Source organism: Chiloscyllium plagiosum, unplaced genomic scaffold (assembly GCF_037043375.1).
Source record: "Chiloscyllium plagiosum isolate Xiang-an unplaced genomic scaffold, Cpla_swu_hap1 HiC_scaffold_26, whole genome shotgun sequence".
Classification (NCBI taxonomy): Eukaryota; Metazoa; Chordata; class Chondrichthyes; order Orectolobiformes; family Hemiscylliidae; genus Chiloscyllium; species Chiloscyllium plagiosum.
Window position 1 is genome coordinate 22,017,588 of NW_028270164.1, and position 19,551 is coordinate 22,037,138.

Genomic DNA, 19,551 nt, shown 5'->3' on the forward strand with positions numbered 1-19,551 from the left:
ACTGCATCGAAGTTCTCTGCTCTTCCGTGACACTCAGTCTCTCACCATTTAGTGAGTAGAAGAAGATTGGTGCAGGATATTACATCATTCCATCAAAGTAGCAATGGATCAGTTGTGAGATACTGCAGATAGAGAATATTCCAAACAGTGTTTTTGTAGCCATAAATTTGAATGTTGCATTCCAATGTTGGACTAATTTATTATAGTTGGCAAACCTGATGTGCCTGCTCATGTTCATGTGAAATATTTATGAATTGTAATGAAAAGTGCAGATTTGTGAATTTAGTGACATTTTTGTCTACTTTCATTCTATTTTCTTTGCAGCAATAACCTGTGGTAACCCTGGAGAGATTCAGAATGGATATTATAGTGCACCAAATAAAACTATTGGAAGTAAAGTTACTTTTTATTGTGATATTGGGTGAGTTTTCAATGTATAAGCTATTGAAGGACTATATTATTTTAATACTGTGATGAATTCAATTTAGACATCTATTCCACTCTTATTCTTCACGTTTCTGATCACATCTCTTTATGCTATTACATAGTAAGCATGATTTTTTTTCTTTATTTGACTGACTTTATATTAGAAAGAAATATAAACAGTGAAGTAATTTGGCAAACATTTGGTGAATTGAGTGTATTTTGAGAAAATTTTTATGTTTTGATTGCTTGACTTTTCAAAATACTTTCTTGACATTTTAATATATTTTTCCTTTCTGGACCTTGGAATTCAAACCTGGTCAGTACATTGGAAAATTTTGCCAATTATCCTGAAGGTGACTGATAACAGGTGATTTTCTTTTTCTAGATATACGATGCTGGGTCGCGATTATCAGAAATGTACATTCAATGGTTGGGATGGTGAGGTTCCATCCTGTGAACGTAAGTTAAATTTCTTTCTTTAGTAACATGATAAACTGATCTTCCCTGTCAAATAATAAAGCTATTCTCAGGATATTTTTGGAGCTTTGATTCAATTCCACATTTTCTACCTTCCAATATTTGTCCATGTTGGAATTCTATCATCATGCAAAAATGGAAACTGATTAACTTGCAATAATTTAAAAAATCATTAAAGAAAACTAAAGTGTGATTTGAGAAATGGTCATTCATCAAATCAGTTTTGTTTGTTGTGCAATTTAATCTACTAATTAGTACTAACCTATAGTAAATATTAGTGTTGAAGTATAGAGCACGATTTTGATGTGGGATGGGTCATTGAGGAGAAAGTGACAAATCCAAGGAGGAACACCTGACAAAGGAGCAGGGCTCCAAATGCTTACGATTTCAAATAAAGCTGTTGGGCAATAACCTACTGTCATTTGACTTCTGACTTTGTCCAACCCAGCCCAACATTGATATCTTCACATAATGGAAATCTAGGAAGTGAAAGTGACAATTAAGGAAAAGCACAGACAATAAAATGGTCCATAATTAAGCCAGACTCATATTTTTTCTCTTGCTTTACTATTTCTATTTTATAAAAGAAAGTAATAATTTTAGCTGAGGTGACAAAAACATGAAGACAGATTTTTGTGGTGTTAGTGCTGAGGTGGAGCAGAGAATGCTGTGGAACCAAAGATAAGTGTTATCTGAGGTGGTAAAGATACCTTACTTTGGTGTTCTATCTTCTTCCTCTTAGTTAGACCCTAAAGATCAAGCATGACTTGCTTCTATTCTAATTTGGTGGATTCTGAGATTGTTGTTAAGTCCAATGTGTGATTTGCAAACTCTGCCACATTTGGAGCAGATGGTGCTTGGACTGTTGGGTAAATGAGTTATTGGGGGAGATGTGCAATTTTATAGAGGCCTCAACAACACCTCAGTGTGTTCCTGATGAAATCTTTCTACATTCAATGTTTACCTGAATGAATCTTCTCCATTTGTTGGGTCACAAGCCAGGTACTCCTGGAGTCAACGAGTGTATTTGACTTCTTCAGAGATGTCTTGAGTCAAACCTAAAGCATTTTTGTTGTTGTCCTCAGAGACCCTTGTCACGAATGATTTCCAAGTAGACTAGTTGCTTTAAGAGTCTGGTAAAAGGATGACATGCCCCGCCCAGCAATTGTGTGATTATCATCTTGATACTGGGCAAGTTCTAACTCCCATAGAGTAAAATATTGCATTCTATTAACCATTTTGAACAATTAGTTGTGTAGTTGCATGGTCTCTTTCATGTTAAGTAATTAAATTGCAATGAAATAACTTTAGAAGTTCTGTGATATTTCCCATTTTATTTTCTGTACAGCAATAAACTGCAGTGTCCCTGCTAAGATTCTGAATGGATATTATGAGGTTGCAAATAAGACATTTGGAAGAATAGTGACCTTTTATTGTAATGTTGGGTGAGTATTTGCAACATTAATGAATTGCTGGAAGATTGTGCTGTTATAATGTTGAATAACAAGACATTTTCAGGTGGTCAGATTCTTCAGATTATGCATGTATGTTATACATCTTCTGTGTGATTATGGATGAGGCTTCCAATTCAATGCTGAGATGGCTGTGTTTTTTTTAAAAACGTCTGTACACTGATCAGGATCAGGGATGTTACTGCATGGGTTTGGAATATATATATATATATATATATATATATAGAAATGTCAAATATGTTGATGATGCCTGCACCCATACACTGATGTCAACACTGGATGAATTTAATTGTGTCCCTCAAAATGCTTAAATTATATTGTAATTCATTCCAAGGTAAGATGGCACATCATGATCCTCCTGTAAATTGTACTTTGTATGAAGTCTGATCAGTACTGATTTTAGCAATACTGCAATTCCACTTGATTTCAAATTCATTTTTCTGCTCAACTACTATCACATTTGGTAGTATTGCATACAGTTGTTGATATAAATGTTTTCTCATCTTAATTTCTTACCTGGTCTGAAAAATGTGCAACTTTACAAGTTGACATCTAGGTCATTGGTTCTGTTTCTCCTAGATACAAGATCGTGGGTAGAGATTATCAACAATGTACAGCTGAGGGATGGGTTGGTGATGCTCCATCCTGTGAATGTAAGTTAGATTTCCCTCTTTTGTGAAGTGACGTTTTGGTCTGTACCAAATGATTGAGCTGCTGTCAAGGAATTGTCTCATAATGTTGGTTGACATCCAAGTTACCTTTGCTTCAGCATTTTGACATCCTCTCACTTGGTTTGCTGAATTTCAAAATGGGACAAAAGAATTATTAATTGCCTTGATGCAACATTGTACATTTATGGAATATAACTTTGCCAAATAAATAAAAAACTGTTCATGAAATCAATCTTACGCCTTGAGGAGAAATTTTTCATTGTATTGCAAGTGTTACTGATGGAACAACAGGCTAGGTTTCTGTGTATGACGTGACATTTTGGAGGTGGATATATTAGTGGAAATGTGACTGACATGAAGTAGCAGTGTGGGCCATGGGAGAGCAATGAAGTGGATGTGAACAATAAAGGAAACATACAATCGATGTTAATGATTCATAAATCATGCTCACACCTTTCTATTTCTCTTACTCTTTGTTTAACAATTCAAGTGGGGCTGTTCTTTTGCCTTTACTGAGCAGCCAATAGGAAACTGTTGCATTAACTTACTGTAGAAGCTTGAAAGGAAGTAATAGATATTGAGGAGGTGACACAAACATAATGGAAGATTTTACTGGTGATTGTGATTGTGTCATGGTAGATTCGATTGTGCTTTAGGACTCAAATGGTCATTTTGAGTCCTTGAAATAACAGATTATAATCTTCTTGGTTTTATTGTGCTACTCCAGAATATTTAGACTCTCCTGAGAGAAAAAATAATTAAATGTACTTAAGAAACATCTTACTGTGGATTTATCTTGTCATGAGGCTGCAAAAAAGTAAGATCATGTGATGTTGCATCACTTCCTGATGATTAGCATATCACAGAGTCAGATGTAATCCCTTATACAGTCAGTTCTTCTATAATGCAATTGTTGCATTCTTGTGCAACTGCACATTATAGAAAACTCATGCTTTAGAAACAGCACTTTATGTTGGTGCTGTAATCATGTTAAAAATAACACGCGTTATAAAAGTCCATGCTGTAGAAACTGTGTCTCCAATTCATCAATCACATTACAGTGAATTCACATTGACAAAATGTGCATTATGACAGAATGGCCCGTACTTCATGAAAAATATTTCAAAAACAGTTTGATTATGTATTGGACCAGCAATTTTCAGTGCCTTTTGTAATTCAGAATTAGATTTCTAAATGCCTTTGCTTATTCATGGTTGCCATGCTCCAAACATTTAGTAGATTTTCAAAGTTTGTGAGAAGATTTGTAGCTCGGGTGCTCGTTGCTGTGGTTCTGTTCACCGAGCTGGAAGTTTTTGTTGCAAACGTTTCGTCCCCTGTCTAGGTGACATTCTCAGTGCTTGGGAGCCTCGTGTGAAGCGCTTCTGTGGTGTTTCCTCCGGCATTTATAGTGGCCTGTCCCTGCCGCTTCCGGTTGTCAGTTTCAGCCGTCCGCTGTAGTGGCCGGTATATTGGGTCCAGGTCTATGTGTTTGTTGATGGAGTTTGTGGATGAGTGCCAAGCTTCTAGGAATTCCCTGGCTGTTCTTTGTTTCGCTTGCCCTATAATGGTAGTGTTGTCCCAGTCAAATTCATGTTGCTTGTCGTCTGCGTGTGTGGCTACTAGGGATAGCTGGTCGTGTCGCTTCGTGGCTAGTTGATGTTCGTGGATGCGGATGCGGCACTCATCCATAAACTCCATCAACAAACACATAGACCTGGACCCAATATACCTGCCACTACAGCGGACGGCTGAAACTGACAACCGGAAGCGGCAGGGACAGGCCACTATAAATGCCGGAGGAAACACCACAGAAGCGCTTCACAGGAGGCTCCCAAGCACTGAGGATGTCACCTAGACAGGGGACGAAACGTTTGCAACAAAAACTTCCAGCTCGGCAAACAGAACCACAGCATTTAGTAGATTGATGGATACCTGCCATTGGCTGGAATTTAATACAACTCACCAGAGTGGATATCAGGTTGCGGATGGATTATTGGAGGAATCAGGCAGAAGGAGTCACAAGAAATTCCGCATGTCAGGAAAAGTAAGGACAGCAGCAGACTGATACAAGATTCCAGTCTACTGGTTATCTAATGACAATTTAACCTGTTCATGAACCATTTGAGAGCAGCTGTCATTGAGCCCATCAGAATATGGGGGTGTCTTTAGAGTTACTCTCCCTGCCTCTAAAGGCCATGCAGGAAACAATACTCCTGTAGCTTCGTAGTGAGTGTGTTTTTCATTGTCAGACAATCAGTGCCCAATGGAAAGATCCAGCATCAGAAAGAAAGCCCTATCCTTGTCCACATTTACCCCTGCCCCAGACCTGACCCCTGTATTCTGCGATGAGCAGACATGCCAAGACTGGGACTTGGACCATGACTATCTGCAGTTACCATTCATACCACAAGGTGCTGATAGATGTTTGTAGCAGAGCTGTGAATGGAGTAGCATCTTCAGCTTTAAGTACAAGAAAGGCCTACATTGGCCAGGTAAGTGCCTGTGAGGATTCATATATAAAATTGGGCCTTTTATATATGAAAGTGATATGGGTATCCACTGATTTGCCCATCAATATTGAAATCCCTGTTGCTAAGACTAATTATGACCATGTTGGTTTTGGATTTCTAATTACGATTTATGATGTTCAATAGAGAGTCCAGTTGCAATGACATATTATGAATTTAGAGAAAATCCTGCATTGTTAATACAATAATCTAGAAACAAATTCCAAATTTAGAGTAACTTGTTATTCTTGACAATGTGTAGCATATCATCCTCTTATTAAATATCTGTGAATGACAATGAAAAATCTTTCAGGGACTTTGGTTTCTTGTAACATCTTTAACTTTTCATGTTTTTGTTTCCTTTCCAGCAATAAATTGTGGTGACCCAGGTTCAATTCTAAATGGATATTATAAAGCACCAAAATGGACAGTTGGAAGTAATGTTACCTTTTATTGTGACATTGGGTAAATATTCAGTCTATAAATTGCTGAATAATTTTAATGAAGGATTGTTATTTTAATGTTGTAAATTAGATAATTTCAAATGATCACACCTTCTTAATTTCTGATAAAATCTCTTCACATGTGGTCTGAGGGAGGCTTCTATTTCAGTGTTCAGCTGTCAATTTTAAACAATATTACAATGTACTGATGAAGATGCAGGACAGTAGCATTGGAATAGGAATATTAGTGCGAAGATGGAAACATTCAGAAGGCACAAGTAATGAGTTTAAGGAAGGACAGAAGGACAGGAACATAATTACACACCAGGATTCATATAAGAATAGGAAAACTTGATTATAGAACAAACCTAAAGGTTTTGTATCTGAGTGCTCAAAGAATTTAGAATAAATTAATGAGTTACCAGCATGAATGGAGAAAATCAGTATGATTTGGTGGGAATACTGAGATGGGATTGTAGGTAAACCAGGTTTAGGAATTGAATATCCAAGAGTATTCGGTGTTTCAGAAGGATAGACAGGAATGAAAAGAAGGTGGTGTAGCTTTGTCAGCAAAGGTAAAGACCAATGTTGGAGTGAGAAATGACATCAGTGCCAGAGATCTAGAATGTAAGCTCAGTCTGCATAGTAATAAGAAATAGCAAGAGAACAAATCCCCTCCTAGGAGTAATCTATAGACCCTGAAGTAATAGACTCACAGTCGATCACAGTATAAACTAGGTAATACTGGGGGTTTGTAAGGAAGATACAGGACACATCATGGGTGATTTTGATACACATATGGACTGAATTGATGAAATTGGCAAGGGTATACTATTTATGCATATTAAAATCACCCATAGTAACTCCTGTATCATTCTTAAAAACACCCAATATTTCCTAATTTATACTGTGATCGACACTGAGACTATTACTTAGGGGCCGATATATTACTCCTACGATGGATTTCTTTCCCTTGCTAGGTGGAGTTCATTGAATGTATAAGAGATTGTTTTTTGGAGCAATATGTTGGGGAAGCAACCAGGGAACAGGTTGTTCTGGATTTGGTGTATAATGAGATGGGATTAATTAATTATCTTATATTTAGGATCATATATGGAAGAGTGATCATAAACTGCTTGAACTTAAAATTCAGTTGGAGGGTTAGAAACTGCAGTGCAACATTAGCATTGTGAGTTAAACAAAGGTAATTACATAGACATGAGGACAGATCCAATCCTAATGGATTGGGCAGGAAGATTAACATGTAGAGCAGTTGATGAGCATGGGAGATGCTTAATTTCTTCCAAATAAAATATATTCCAGAAAGGAAGAAAGACTGTAAGGGGCAGGGGAAGAAAACATCCCTTCATTTCTAAGCAGGAAGTTAAGGATAATGTAAAGGGGAAAATTAAGCCATACTGCACAAGCAGTGGCAAACTGGTAAGTTGGAAAACGTTTAAAGATCAACAAAGTGTTACTAAAAAAGTAATAAAATGAGCAAATGTAAATAATGAAGAAAACTAGAAAGAAAATGCAGAACATATAACAAAAAAGGGAAAAGCGCAGCTACAGTGAATGTTGGTCCCTTGAAGGATGAGACTGGAGAGTTAGTAGTGAGAAACACAGAAGTGGCATAATGCTAAATTAATATTTTGCTTCAGTTTTCATGGTGGAAGGCACTAGTACCATCTCAATAATAACAGGTAATACCGAGGTTATGGAAATGGAGGAAATTAGAAAAGTAGCCATTAGTAGGGAAAAAGTATTAAGCACACTATTGGGATTGACAAGCCCAGAGGGCCCAATGACCTTCATTTGTATGTCTTGAAGGAAGGGGCAGCAGAGGTGGTTCATATATTGGTTGCAGTATTCCCAAATTCCCTTGATGCGAGAAAGGTTTCAGTGGATTGGAAAAGTTGTTTTTATTCCAAATGGAGGGAGACAGAGGAGGAAACTACAGACTAGTTAGTTTGACACGTGCCATCACAAAATTGTTAGATTCCATTATTAAGCAATTAATAACAGGACGTTTGGAAAACAAAACATAACCCCTCAGTTAGCATTCTTTTATGAAGCATAAATGATGTTTGACTAATTTCTTAGAGTTCTTTGAAAATATAAAATGCAAATTTCATAATGGGGATCCCAAGCACTACACTTTACCTTCTGTCTGATGTTCCATTTAAGCAACAATGTAAGAGCATTTTATTGCTTTTGATTCTTCTGCAAATTTAGTGTTGTTAATTTTTTAAACAGTTTCTTCCTAGTTTAATATGATTTTCCTTTCTGAACCTCAGATTTCTGACCTGGACAGCACACTGACAAACATTTTCAGTTAACATTCATGTCTGATAACGGGCAGATTGTGTTTCTTTTTAGATACAAAATTATTGGCAGAGATTATCGACAATGTACAGCTGAGGGTTGGGATGGCGAGATTCCATCATGTGAACGTAAGTTATATTTCCCTGATGTGTGTTAATATGTGCTGATATTGTGAGGCATTACAGATTAAGAGAAAGTCTTGCATTTGCGTTGCTAGAATATATAAAACTGAATTCTCAACTTGGTGTAATTTGATTGTATTCATCTTCATCTTATGTATTATATGAAAGAAGCTGTTGGAGTTTTGTAACATTTCAATCTTCTTATTGTATATTTTGTGCAGCAATAACCTGTGGTCATCCTGGAGAGATTCTGAATGGGCATTATAAGACTCTAAATGAGACAGTTACAAAGAAAGTTACTGTTTATTGTGACTTTGGGTAAGTATTCAGTAAATAAATTACTGAACAGATTTTGGTAATGGACAATGGTATTTTAATGCTGTAATTAATACAATTTAGGATAGCCATCTTTCATGCATAACATTGCTGATGTTGGCTCACTATGAGAGCTCTGATTGACCATTCTAGTTTAGCGCTGAACTGAAAAGATATCTATACTGTCATGATGGTTCAATGATGTTGTTGCTGGGGTTGCTATATTATTGCAAAGATGGAAATGCTGAATATATTAATGGATCCATTATCTGAGATCAACACTGGACATTTGTACCTCCTGGTTACTCATAAGTGCTGATCTTTGTATTGTGATTCAGCTCTAAAGAGGGACAGTTGCAACAATATAATTTACAGGTATACACGGTCATTGCACAACATTTCTTATCAACACAACTGTATTGAATTGTCTCAAGAATCTGCGGACCTAGTTGATTATTTTGATGGATTTATTGCTCTTTGATCCTTTGGAATTCTAACCTGGTCAGAGTACTAAATATTCTCAAAGTAACTTTCAGGTTCTTATTACAAATGGGTTGTTTCTGATTTTCTAGATACAAGCTGGTGGGTAGAGCTTATCGACAATGTACAGCAGAGGGGTGGGATGGTGATGACCCATCCTGTGAACGTAAGTTATGTTTAACTGTTTCGTGAAGTGACTGCGTTGAATTGGATTTTAATTAGCAGGGACCTGTGAGACTAAATTCAACATTTAGACAAAGATTCAAAAGCAACCTTGAACTGAAAAATGTCCAGTCTTTGTTAAAGAAAATGCCGCATGCAGTTTTCTTTTGGCTAAAAAACATGAGGGAAGAGAGACAAAGTTTCCTAGGCTCTCCACATTCTTTCACACCCTTGCAAAGGAAAGAATAATATTTATATACTTTAAACTACGCTGAGAAGTGACAAATTATCATGAAATGTTTCCAAAACATCAATCATTCACAATTTTCCATAACTTTATTTCTGTGTATGGACATTTTGTTTAGGCTAAAATCCGTAGTTCAAAAGATACAAGGAGCCATTAAAAAGATTACTGAAGTTTTACTGAAGGTTGCAGAATTTGATTCCATTCAGCCTGTATCATGAATGCTGTTTCTGACTTGTTGCCGCAGTCTTTTTAACTTATTGATGTACAACCCAGGAGTATGGCCAATTTTGCCATCAGGCATTTTAAAATGTTTTCCACAATACCACATTTCCCCCTTTTGTCATATGATGATGATCAGTTATATAGACACATTGAAAATCAACTTGAAAATCCACTTGAAAATGCATTGGCACAAGCAATCAAGCCATCTTATTACTACTAGCAATAGAACTACGAGCAAAAAGGCTTTAAAGATCTGATCAAACATTTCATGACCAAAGCAACTCAGTGGGCTGTAATCATGGAATTCCTTGCCAATGTCTTATATATGAGGAGAAAGTGAGGTCTGCAGATGCTGGAGATCAGAGCTGGAAATGTGTTGCTGGAAAAGCGCAGCAGGTCAGGCAGCATCCAGGGAACAGGAGAATTGACGTTTCGGGCATAAGCTCTTCTTCAGGAAGGGTTCCTGAAGAAGGGCTTATGCCCGAAACGTCGATTCTCCTGTTCCCTGGATGCTGCCTGACCTGCTGCGCTTTTCCAGCAACACATTTCCAGCTAATGTCTTATATATGGTCAGCATGTTGTTTAATATGTTCAACTAATTTGGTAATATTTTCAGAGATATCTGGAATGTAAATACAGCACTCCTGATCCACAACAGCGCATGTTCTCCCTTTAAGGTTAGCAGGTGATGAATGTAGGGTACAACATAACCCAGATAGCTGGATCAAATCGAATTAGTAGGAAACCATGCGTATGCTTTAAGTGCTGTATATAAAGAATGTGCCATTGTAATCTGTAAAATCATCAGCCAATGTTATTCAAGGCTGCATGGTTGAATGGGGCCATGGACAATCAGATGTAATAGTCCATATCCTGGACCAATCACAGTTAAACATCCAATTTATCAAAATATTGACTACTGGGCCTTGCCAGTCAAATGCCCGATTAGCATTCCTTGTCCTGATTTTCTAAAGTATAGGGAACTTGTAGTGTTATTCGAATGGACTCTAAGGGAAGGAGGAACTGAGTCGTGATTATATGCAGGCTAGTACCATGTTGAAAGTGACATTTCATAATCTGCTGATTCCATATCCTCATTTCCCCATTAAGCACTGCATGATTCCAATGTGACATCCGCTCAACTGCTTCTGATATTTAGAAAGGGAAGGGTTGAAGAGTATTCCTTCCATTGAATGAATGGGGATATGTGTACAAACCGAATACTTATATTCAATTTCTTAGCATGCATATATGACATAGGTAAGTGGTGTTTGCATGCATTTCCCAAGTAGGCTGGTTTATTAATGTCAAATGTTCACCTACATCAAACTATTCAAAAAGTCCAAATAGTGCCAAAATAATATTCATTCTGTGTTGTCGACTGGTTGAAGAATAATCTTCTTACGATCAGGTAGGTGGATCCAACTGGAGCATCCTTTAATTTCAACTGAGGTTGGTGTTGTTAGTAGGACTTGAAAGGGGCCACTCCAGCAGTGTCCTAATTTGTTTCTTTCCAAATTCTTGACCAACATGCAAACCCCAGGGTTTACTTGTGGATATTAGGAAGCGATTGTGTTTTCCTCAGCTGGGCAATGCAATCTTGTCTGACTCGTAAGTGAAGAAACTTCAGAGAAAGAGTTAACTGTTTCAAGTAATTCGGCATTTGCTCTCCCATTAGATGGAAATCCACACCCTCTAGGGGTTCAGCATGAGTATCCCATTGAGTCCTCATTGGCTGACCATAAACTATCCCTGTAGCTGACAGTCTGATCCGCGAATGCGGAATCATTTGCATGTGAAATAGTGCCAAGGGCAATACTTTGAGCCAATTTAACCCTGATTCTTTGACTAATTTAGATAATCTTTCTTTCAAGGTACCATTGGCCTGTTACATAATCCCCGCTGTCTGCGGGCAATACACACAGTGCAGTTGCTGTTTAATTGAAAGTAATACACATATTTCAGTATTGATTCAAGCCAGAAAATGTGGTCCATTGGCTGAGCATATCATTTTAGGCAATCCAAAGCAGGGAATAACTTCAGTCAACAATATTTTCACTAAAGTATGTGCGGTACAATAAGTGGTGGGGAAGGCTTCAATCCATTTGCTAAATATGTTGACCATCACAAAACAGTATTTATAACATCGTACTTCAGGTAATTCAATAAAATCAAGCTGTATACAAGCAAAATAACCATTTGACAGAGGTGCAGTCCTGGAAGGATATTTAATACCTGTACCGTTGTTATTTTTCATGCAAATAAGCATCTATCCAGCCACATTTGAGTTGTTATATTCAAATCCGGATGCCACCAGATTTTTAAAAATAGCTGTACTATTCCCTCCTGAGTACAAGTATGCAAGTAATCAATAAGCACTGGTAACAAGGAATCAGAAATATAAACGTGACCAACCGGTGTTAGCCAGAGATCTCTTGTCAATGAGTGCGAGCACCCCATCGACTTCCAAAGTGCACATTCAGATTCAAAGAAGTCCTTGTGTAAAGTCTGAATCACAGGGGTGTCTGGCATGTCCTTTGTCCCTAAAGTAGCTATTTGATTTGGAGCCTAATTCCTGTTAGTTGGAACAACTAACATGGCTGATGCAGCCGCCTCCGAAGCAATAGAATCAGCATGGACATTTCCTAACTGTACCGGAGTGTCCCTCCTTGTGTGCGCAATGCATTTAATAACAGCTAATTGACGTGGACGCAGAATAGCATTGAGGAGAATTTTAACCCAAAGAGCATTTTGAATGAGAGTCCCTGTGGAAGTAAGGAAGCTTACAATTTCTGCCAATTGTTCAATGGGATTGTAATTAAAAGTGCTATCAGGTGAAAATAGCTTGTTAGGTTTCCATGTCCCTGTCACCCAACTGCTGACAAAATCACAATATTGGAACCAGTTCCCTATTGTATGGAAGGTTTATACACACACACCATCACAATCGTCTAAAAATTCACACCGGACATCATTTAATTCATATATAACAATTTGCCAAGTTGCCCAATTCACATGAAGAATTTACCAAAATGCTCAATCTCTTAGCGAGGCCAGTAGCCTATAAACATTTTCCTGATCAGGTATTTTCTCAGAGTTCCACCTTCCTAATTACATAGAAGGATTGACCCATTTTACCTCATAACTCCTTATTCTGCTATAAACAAATTTCTACTGGCAATACTATGGAGTGAGGAGTTTACCCGGCCTGCCCTCTTTTTACTATAGGAATAATACAAAATAGCCAATGTCACCCTGCAAGCAATCTAGAGCCATCTTATAAAAGCTCCTTGCATGTGAGGGGCTGGGTAGTTAGTGTGGGCTAATCAGAAAACTTTACAGGTTGTGAATGTTAATGATCAAGCCCTGGTGTAGTGGTCCACCTTTCCACAGTTGAAACAAGCATTGTAAAAAGGGGATCCAAGTGTTGAAATGCAAGTGGTCAGTATGAAATAATTTGTCCTTTGTGGGACAGACTGTATGCCATAATTAAGCACAGCTGCTGGGGTTTAAAGGCCTGCCAGACCTGAATGAAGTGGACCTCTATGTTATCATCAGCAGCTGGGGGAATTGCTAACAGACTTAAGTGGACAATTGGCAGGTGGTGGCGGTGGAGGGAGGGTAACTTTTTCCGCAGGCTGAAGAGAAATATTATAAAGGGAGTTATCTAGGGAAGTGTAGGATTGTTGTTCATGTAGGAGGGGTTCATACAAGGTCTAGGGCGCTGTGCCAAAGGCTGTATAGCAGCTGAAGCAGAATCAGAAGGTAGGGTTGGGGTTGGGGTTGGGGTTGGGGTGGTGGTTACGTTTGAGGCTTCCACATCATCTTGTATCACTTGAATCAGTAAAATATGGCATGCCACTCAAACTGGGAGGATCCTTCTGTGATGTGACCTTCTTATCCCGCCCTGCCTGCTGTTTACTTTTAACTGTCAGCTTCACAGCTGCTTTGTCTAAGGTCTGATTTTTCAAATCCCATAGTGCACACTCAAACTTCAAAGTCTCCCAATCTTTCATTTTACCATTTGAGTACTGGTCGATATCCCATTTATGAGGTTTATCTCTCCAATTCATTAATCACGAGTGGCGCTTAGTGGATTTCTGTGCCTAATATTAAAAAATAGATTTTCATTTAGAATATTCCTATCAACTAAATGGCCTTTCTGGAATATTTGCAATTTCCTTGATCCCAGGTGTGCCCTCGTGGCCAAACATCTTTACCCAATTTATTGTGCAACGCTATTGACAGATGACCTAAGGTATGTTCTAAGGCCCGCCCCATACCTCAGCACACAGAGGTCTGTTATTCCTGGTACCAAAAAAACAATCAGAAATACGCACCCAACCTGAAAAGTAAAATTCTCTCTGATTTCTTAAAAAATCTCAAAAAAAAACTGAAGCAAAAAATCCCAGCGTAGACCTCCCAGTCAAACAACAAATGGATCCCTGATCCCCTTTGCTCAAGTCACAACCTACTGGAAAAATTTAGAATTTACATTCACCTGTCCTCTGCCAGGGATGAGGGGTTGCAGCAGCCAGCCAATGGAGAGAGATAAGGCTCCCAGCCTCATCCCTGATGAAGGGGTCCTGCCTGAAACGTCGATTTTCCTGCTCCCTGAATGCTGCATGACCTGCTGTGCTTTTCTAGCACCACTCTAATCTTGACTCTGATCTCCAGCATCTGCAGTCCTCACTTTCACCAAGGTTAAAAAAAAGCCCACTTTGTGGCGTTGTCCATCTCTTATCTCTTGGTTGCGATGGGATCGCTTTGTCTCGGTCCCTCAAAGAATCAAATGCAGGATATCTGGTTTTCGTTCACAGCGCCAAATGTTTAACTGGATTTAATTAGCAGGGATCTGTGAGAACAAACTCAATACAAAAATTCAAAAACAACCTTGAACTGAAAATGTCCAGTCTTTATTAAAGAAAACACCACATGCAGTTTTTTTTGGCTAAAGTCTGGAGTTCAAAATATATAAGGAGCCATTACAAGTTAGAGATTTTGTATGCATTCCGCCTGTGTCTTGTTTACTGTCCTCGACCATTTGCCACAGTCCTTTTTAACTTACTGATCTATAACTTGAGAGTTGGCCAATTTTTTTCCCATCATGCAATGTTAAATGTTCCCTACAATAGCACAACTGATTTTGCTGTTCAACATCAAATTGAGTCAGAGTTGTACAATATGGAAACAGACCTTTCGGTCCAACTTGTCCATGCCGACCAGAAATTCTAAATTAATCTAGTCCCATTTGTTAGCATTTAGCCCAATCCCACTAAATCTTTCATATTTATTACCCACCCAGATGCCTTTTAAAATGCTGTAATTGTACCAGCCTCTGCCACTTCCTCTGGCAGCTAAAGCCATTCATGCACAACCCTCTGCGTGAAAAGATTACCCCTTAGGTCCTTTTTAGATCTTTCCTCTCACACCTCAAACTTATGCCCTCTAGCTTTGGACTCCCGAACCTGAGAAAAAGACCTTAGCTATTCACCCTATCCTTGCCTCTCATGGTTTTACAAGCCTCCATAAGGTCACTCCTCAGCCTCTGATGCTCCAGGGAAAATAGCCCCAGCCCATTTACCCTCTCTTTCAAGCTCAGACCCTCCAACCCTGGCAACATCCTTGTAATTCTTTTCTGAACTTTTTCAAGTTTAACAACATCTTTCCTATAGCAGGGAGACCTGAAATGAATGCAATATTCCAAAGTGGCCTAACCAATGTCCTGTACAGCTGCAACATGACATCCCAACTGAATGTACTGACCAAGGAAGACGAGTACCAAACATTTTTTTCACTACCCTGTCTACCAGCGGTGCCACTTTCAAAGAACTCTGAACCTGTGCCCCAAAGTCTTATTGTTTGGCAACACTTCCCAGGACCTTGCCATTAAGCCGATAAGTCCTGCCCTGATTTGCCTTACCAAAATGCAACATCTCACACTTCCCCAGTTAGATGGGGAGGCAATGGCCTCATGGTATTATCAGTGTTAATCCAGAGACCCAAGAAATGCTCTGGGGACCTGAGTTCAAATCTCACCATGGCAAATGGTGAAATCTAAATTCAGTTAATATCTGAAATTAACAGTCTAGTGACCATTAATCCATTGCCGATTGTTGGAAAACCCACCTAGCTCACTAATGTCCTTAGGGAAGGAAACTGCTGTGCTTACCTTGTCTGGCCTACATGTGACTCCAGACTCACAGCAACTTAGTTGACCCTTAACCAACCTCTGGGCAATAAATGCTGGCCTAGCCAATGATACCCTCATCCCGTGAATGAATAATAAAAATATTAAACTCCATCTGTCACTCCTCGGCCCGTTGGCCCATCTGATAAAGGTTCTGTTGTACTTTGAGATAACTTTTCTCACTGTTGACTACTCCTCCAATTTTTGTGAGATCTGCAAACTGACAAGCCATCCCTCCTATGTTCACCACCAAATCTTTTGTTTTCTTTGTAGCAATAAACTGTGGTGACCCTGGTTCAATTCCGAATGGATATTATAAAGTATCAAATTGGAAAGTTGGAAGTAATGTTACTTTTTATTGTGACATTGGGTAAGTATTCAGAATATCAATGACTGACTAATTTTTAATTATGGACTACATTACCTTAGTGTTGTGCTTTAGATGATTTCAAATGATCACACCATCATCATTTTTGATGAAATATTTTCATATTAACAAAAAGGGAGACTTTTACTTTAGTGTTCAACCGGCAATTTAAAAAAAACTTCTATTATACTGATTAAGGTGTGGGACAAAAGTAGAGTAACAGGAAGATTAATGCTAGCATGGAACACTTCATTTGACAAAATCCATAATCTGATATCAAAAGTGGTGCTCATGTCTGCTGAATCTTCAAATGCTTTAAATTATATCAAAAATTTCTGCAAAAATGAGTTTATTCCTCAATGTTGCTCCTGTGCACTGCACTTGATATTGTGTCCAAAAAGCAATTTGAGTTTAAACTGCACTATAACAGCATTTCATTCATTTTGAATTTTATATTATTTTTAAGAAAACATTTGTTCCATCAATTTTTTGCAGTGAAACTTAGATCTTTCTACCTTGACAGTGCACTGGCACACTTTTTCAGTGAAACTTCATCTGTTTCTATTGTAGATACAAAATTATTGGCAGAGATTATCGACAATGTGCAGCTGAGGGTTGGGATGGCGAGATTCCATCATGTGAACGTAAGTAATATTTCTCTGTTTTTTCAAATAACTGACCTACATGTCTGCACAAAATGGTTGGGCCACTTCCAATTAATGATTTTATACTGTGGGTGTACAGCCAGATTTTGGATCCAGCAGGGATTCCTGAACTGGGTCTTGGATTATCAACAGCATCTGGTGATGTGGCTGACAATGGAACACAGCCAGCCCGTGTCTTAAGTGGGTGGTTTGCTAGCATTTTGATTTAAGATTTCAGGTGGATGTCAATGTATAGTTGTTTTGTGGACAGATAGTGCCCTGGTATTGTGAGGTATAGCAGAGTAAGAGAAAGTATTGCCTTTGTGTTGCTAGAATACTGAAAACTTAATTCTGAACTTAGTATATCTTGACGATGCTGACACTTTCATTGTACTCCTCTTCATGTTGCGTATTACAGGAAAGAAGCTGGTAGAGGTTTTGAAGTTTTGTAACTTTTATTTCTCCTCATTATATTTTTTGTGCAGCAATAACCTGTGGTCACCTTGGAGAGATTCCGAATGGGCAATATAAGGCATTAAATGAAACAGTTCCAAATAAAGTTATTTTTTATTGTGATACTGGGTGAGTATTCAGTAAATAAGTTACTGAACAGATTTTGATGATGAACGGTCTTATTTTAATGCTGTGATTAAGACAACTTCAGATACTTCTCTCATGCATGACATTTCTGATGATGGCTCTGTATGAGAGCTCTGATTGACTTCTAGTTTAGCATTGAACTGATGAATCTTAAAGAAATCTACATGTTTATGATTTTTCTATGTTGTTCTTGCTGGGGTTGCTGTATTAATGCAAAGGTGGAAATGTTGAGTATGTTAATGATCCCTGGATCCATTATCCGAGCTCAACACTGGTCATTTCTGTCTGCTGGTTCCTTACAAGTGCTGACCTTTCTACTGTAAATGAGTTCTAAAGAAGGGTGAATACAGCAATATAATTTATATATGCTCAGAGCACAACATTTTTTTATCAGCACAATCACATTGAATTTCTTCATGAATCCACAGACCTAGTCCCATATTTTATGTTTTATGCAGATTATTGCTATTTTAATGGTTTTATTTCTCTTTGTTCCTTTGGAATTCTAACCTGGTCAGAGTAGTAATATTCTCAAAGTAAATTTCATGTTCCTATTACAAATGGTTTGTATTTCTGTTTCTAGATACAAGGTAGTGGGTAGAGCTTATCGACACTGTACAGCTGAGGGATGGGATGGTGATGACCCATCCTGTGAACGTAAGTTATATTTAACTGTCATGTAAATTGACTGATTTGCTGTTTAATGCCAATGACTGACTCAGTTCAGTGCATTATTCTGTGTTGGTTGAAATATAAGTAGTCTTCCCAACAATATTTTGACATCTTCCAATTTAGAATTCTGATTTCTTGTAATGGGAAGGGAACACTTATTCAATCCTTTAATCAACATTGCATTTTAAAGGAACACAACATGTGAAATGAGAACTGGCCTTTCAGTAAGTCAATCGTGCTCTGTCCAGAGAATATTACTCACCTGCCTGATTTCAAATGATAGTGTTGGAGCAAGGAGATGTGTTTTGATGTATGATGAGACACTTTTGAGTTCTTAATGTTAGTGGCATTTATGCCATGTGAGAGCCATGGGAAGAAATAGAAGATAAAGGAAGAGTTATGTTAATGTTCCATACTTTAACACTACCCCAAATCTGTTCCCACTTTTTTCCATTCAAACTTAAAGATCCTAATATGTCTTTGCATGTCAGGTTTAGTTTTGTTCATGTACTAATACTGTTGCTTAAGCTAAGTTTTAAAAAAAAATATTTCTGGGACTTGCACATATTGTCATGACGTGGTGGTGGTGTAGCCAGCCATGGACAGCCACCTCTGCCTTTGATTTCATGAAAGGCCAACACTGGCCATCAAAGTACCTAAGGTCCATTAACTCAAAATGAGCTTTCTACCTATGGAGGTGATGTGAAGTTCCCACTAGTTCATCCAGTAATGTTGAGGACCTCATTCCTGGGACTAAATCTGGCCATGTTGTTTTTGGATTTCTTATCACACTTAATAATGTTCAATACAGAGACCAATTTCAGTGGAGTATTGGGACTTACAGGGAAACTTGCATTTCAAATGCCATAATTTAGAAAAGTTCTAAATCTACAGAAACTTATCATTCTTCGCAATTGTATACTATTACATCTTCATGAGAAATATCTGTGAATGACAATGATAAAAATGTACAGTGGCTTGAGGTTTTTACAATAATTCTACCTTTTCACATTTTGTTTCCTTGGTAGCAATAAACTGTGGTAACCCTGGTTCACTTCCGAATGGATATTATAAAGCACTAAATTGGACAATTGGAAGTCATGTTACCTTTTATTGTGACATTGGGTAAGTATTCAGAACATGTGAATGAATATTTTTAAATATTGACTACATTAATGTTGTGATTTAGATGTTTTCAAATGATTAAAT

General features: G+C 38.0%; 1 protein-coding gene across 2 annotated transcripts in view; it reads left to right on the top strand.

The window, feature by feature from the left end:
• The window catches only part of LOC122563171 (sushi, von Willebrand factor type A, EGF and pentraxin domain-containing protein 1-like), a 188,304-nt gene that overhangs the window by 83,829 nt on the left and 84,924 nt on the right, over window positions 1–19,551 (top strand). For both annotated transcript variants that reach the window (XM_087973561.1, XM_087973560.1), the window contains exons 15-27: window positions 325–421; window positions 812–885; window positions 2,252–2,348; window positions 2,955–3,028; window positions 5,922–6,018; window positions 8,376–8,449; window positions 8,665–8,761; window positions 9,331–9,404; window positions 16,333–16,429; window positions 16,997–17,070; window positions 17,556–17,652; window positions 18,254–18,327; window positions 19,371–19,467. In XM_087973561.1, coding sequence (XP_087829687.1) covers window positions 325–421; window positions 812–885; window positions 2,252–2,348; window positions 2,955–3,028; window positions 5,922–6,018; window positions 8,376–8,449; window positions 8,665–8,761; window positions 9,331–9,404; window positions 16,333–16,429; window positions 16,997–17,070; window positions 17,556–17,652; window positions 18,254–18,327; window positions 19,371–19,467 — 1,123 coding nt within the window. The remainder of the gene's footprint in view (window positions 1–324; window positions 422–811; window positions 886–2,251; window positions 2,349–2,954; window positions 3,029–5,921; window positions 6,019–8,375; window positions 8,450–8,664; window positions 8,762–9,330; window positions 9,405–16,332; window positions 16,430–16,996; window positions 17,071–17,555; window positions 17,653–18,253; window positions 18,328–19,370; window positions 19,468–19,551) is intronic.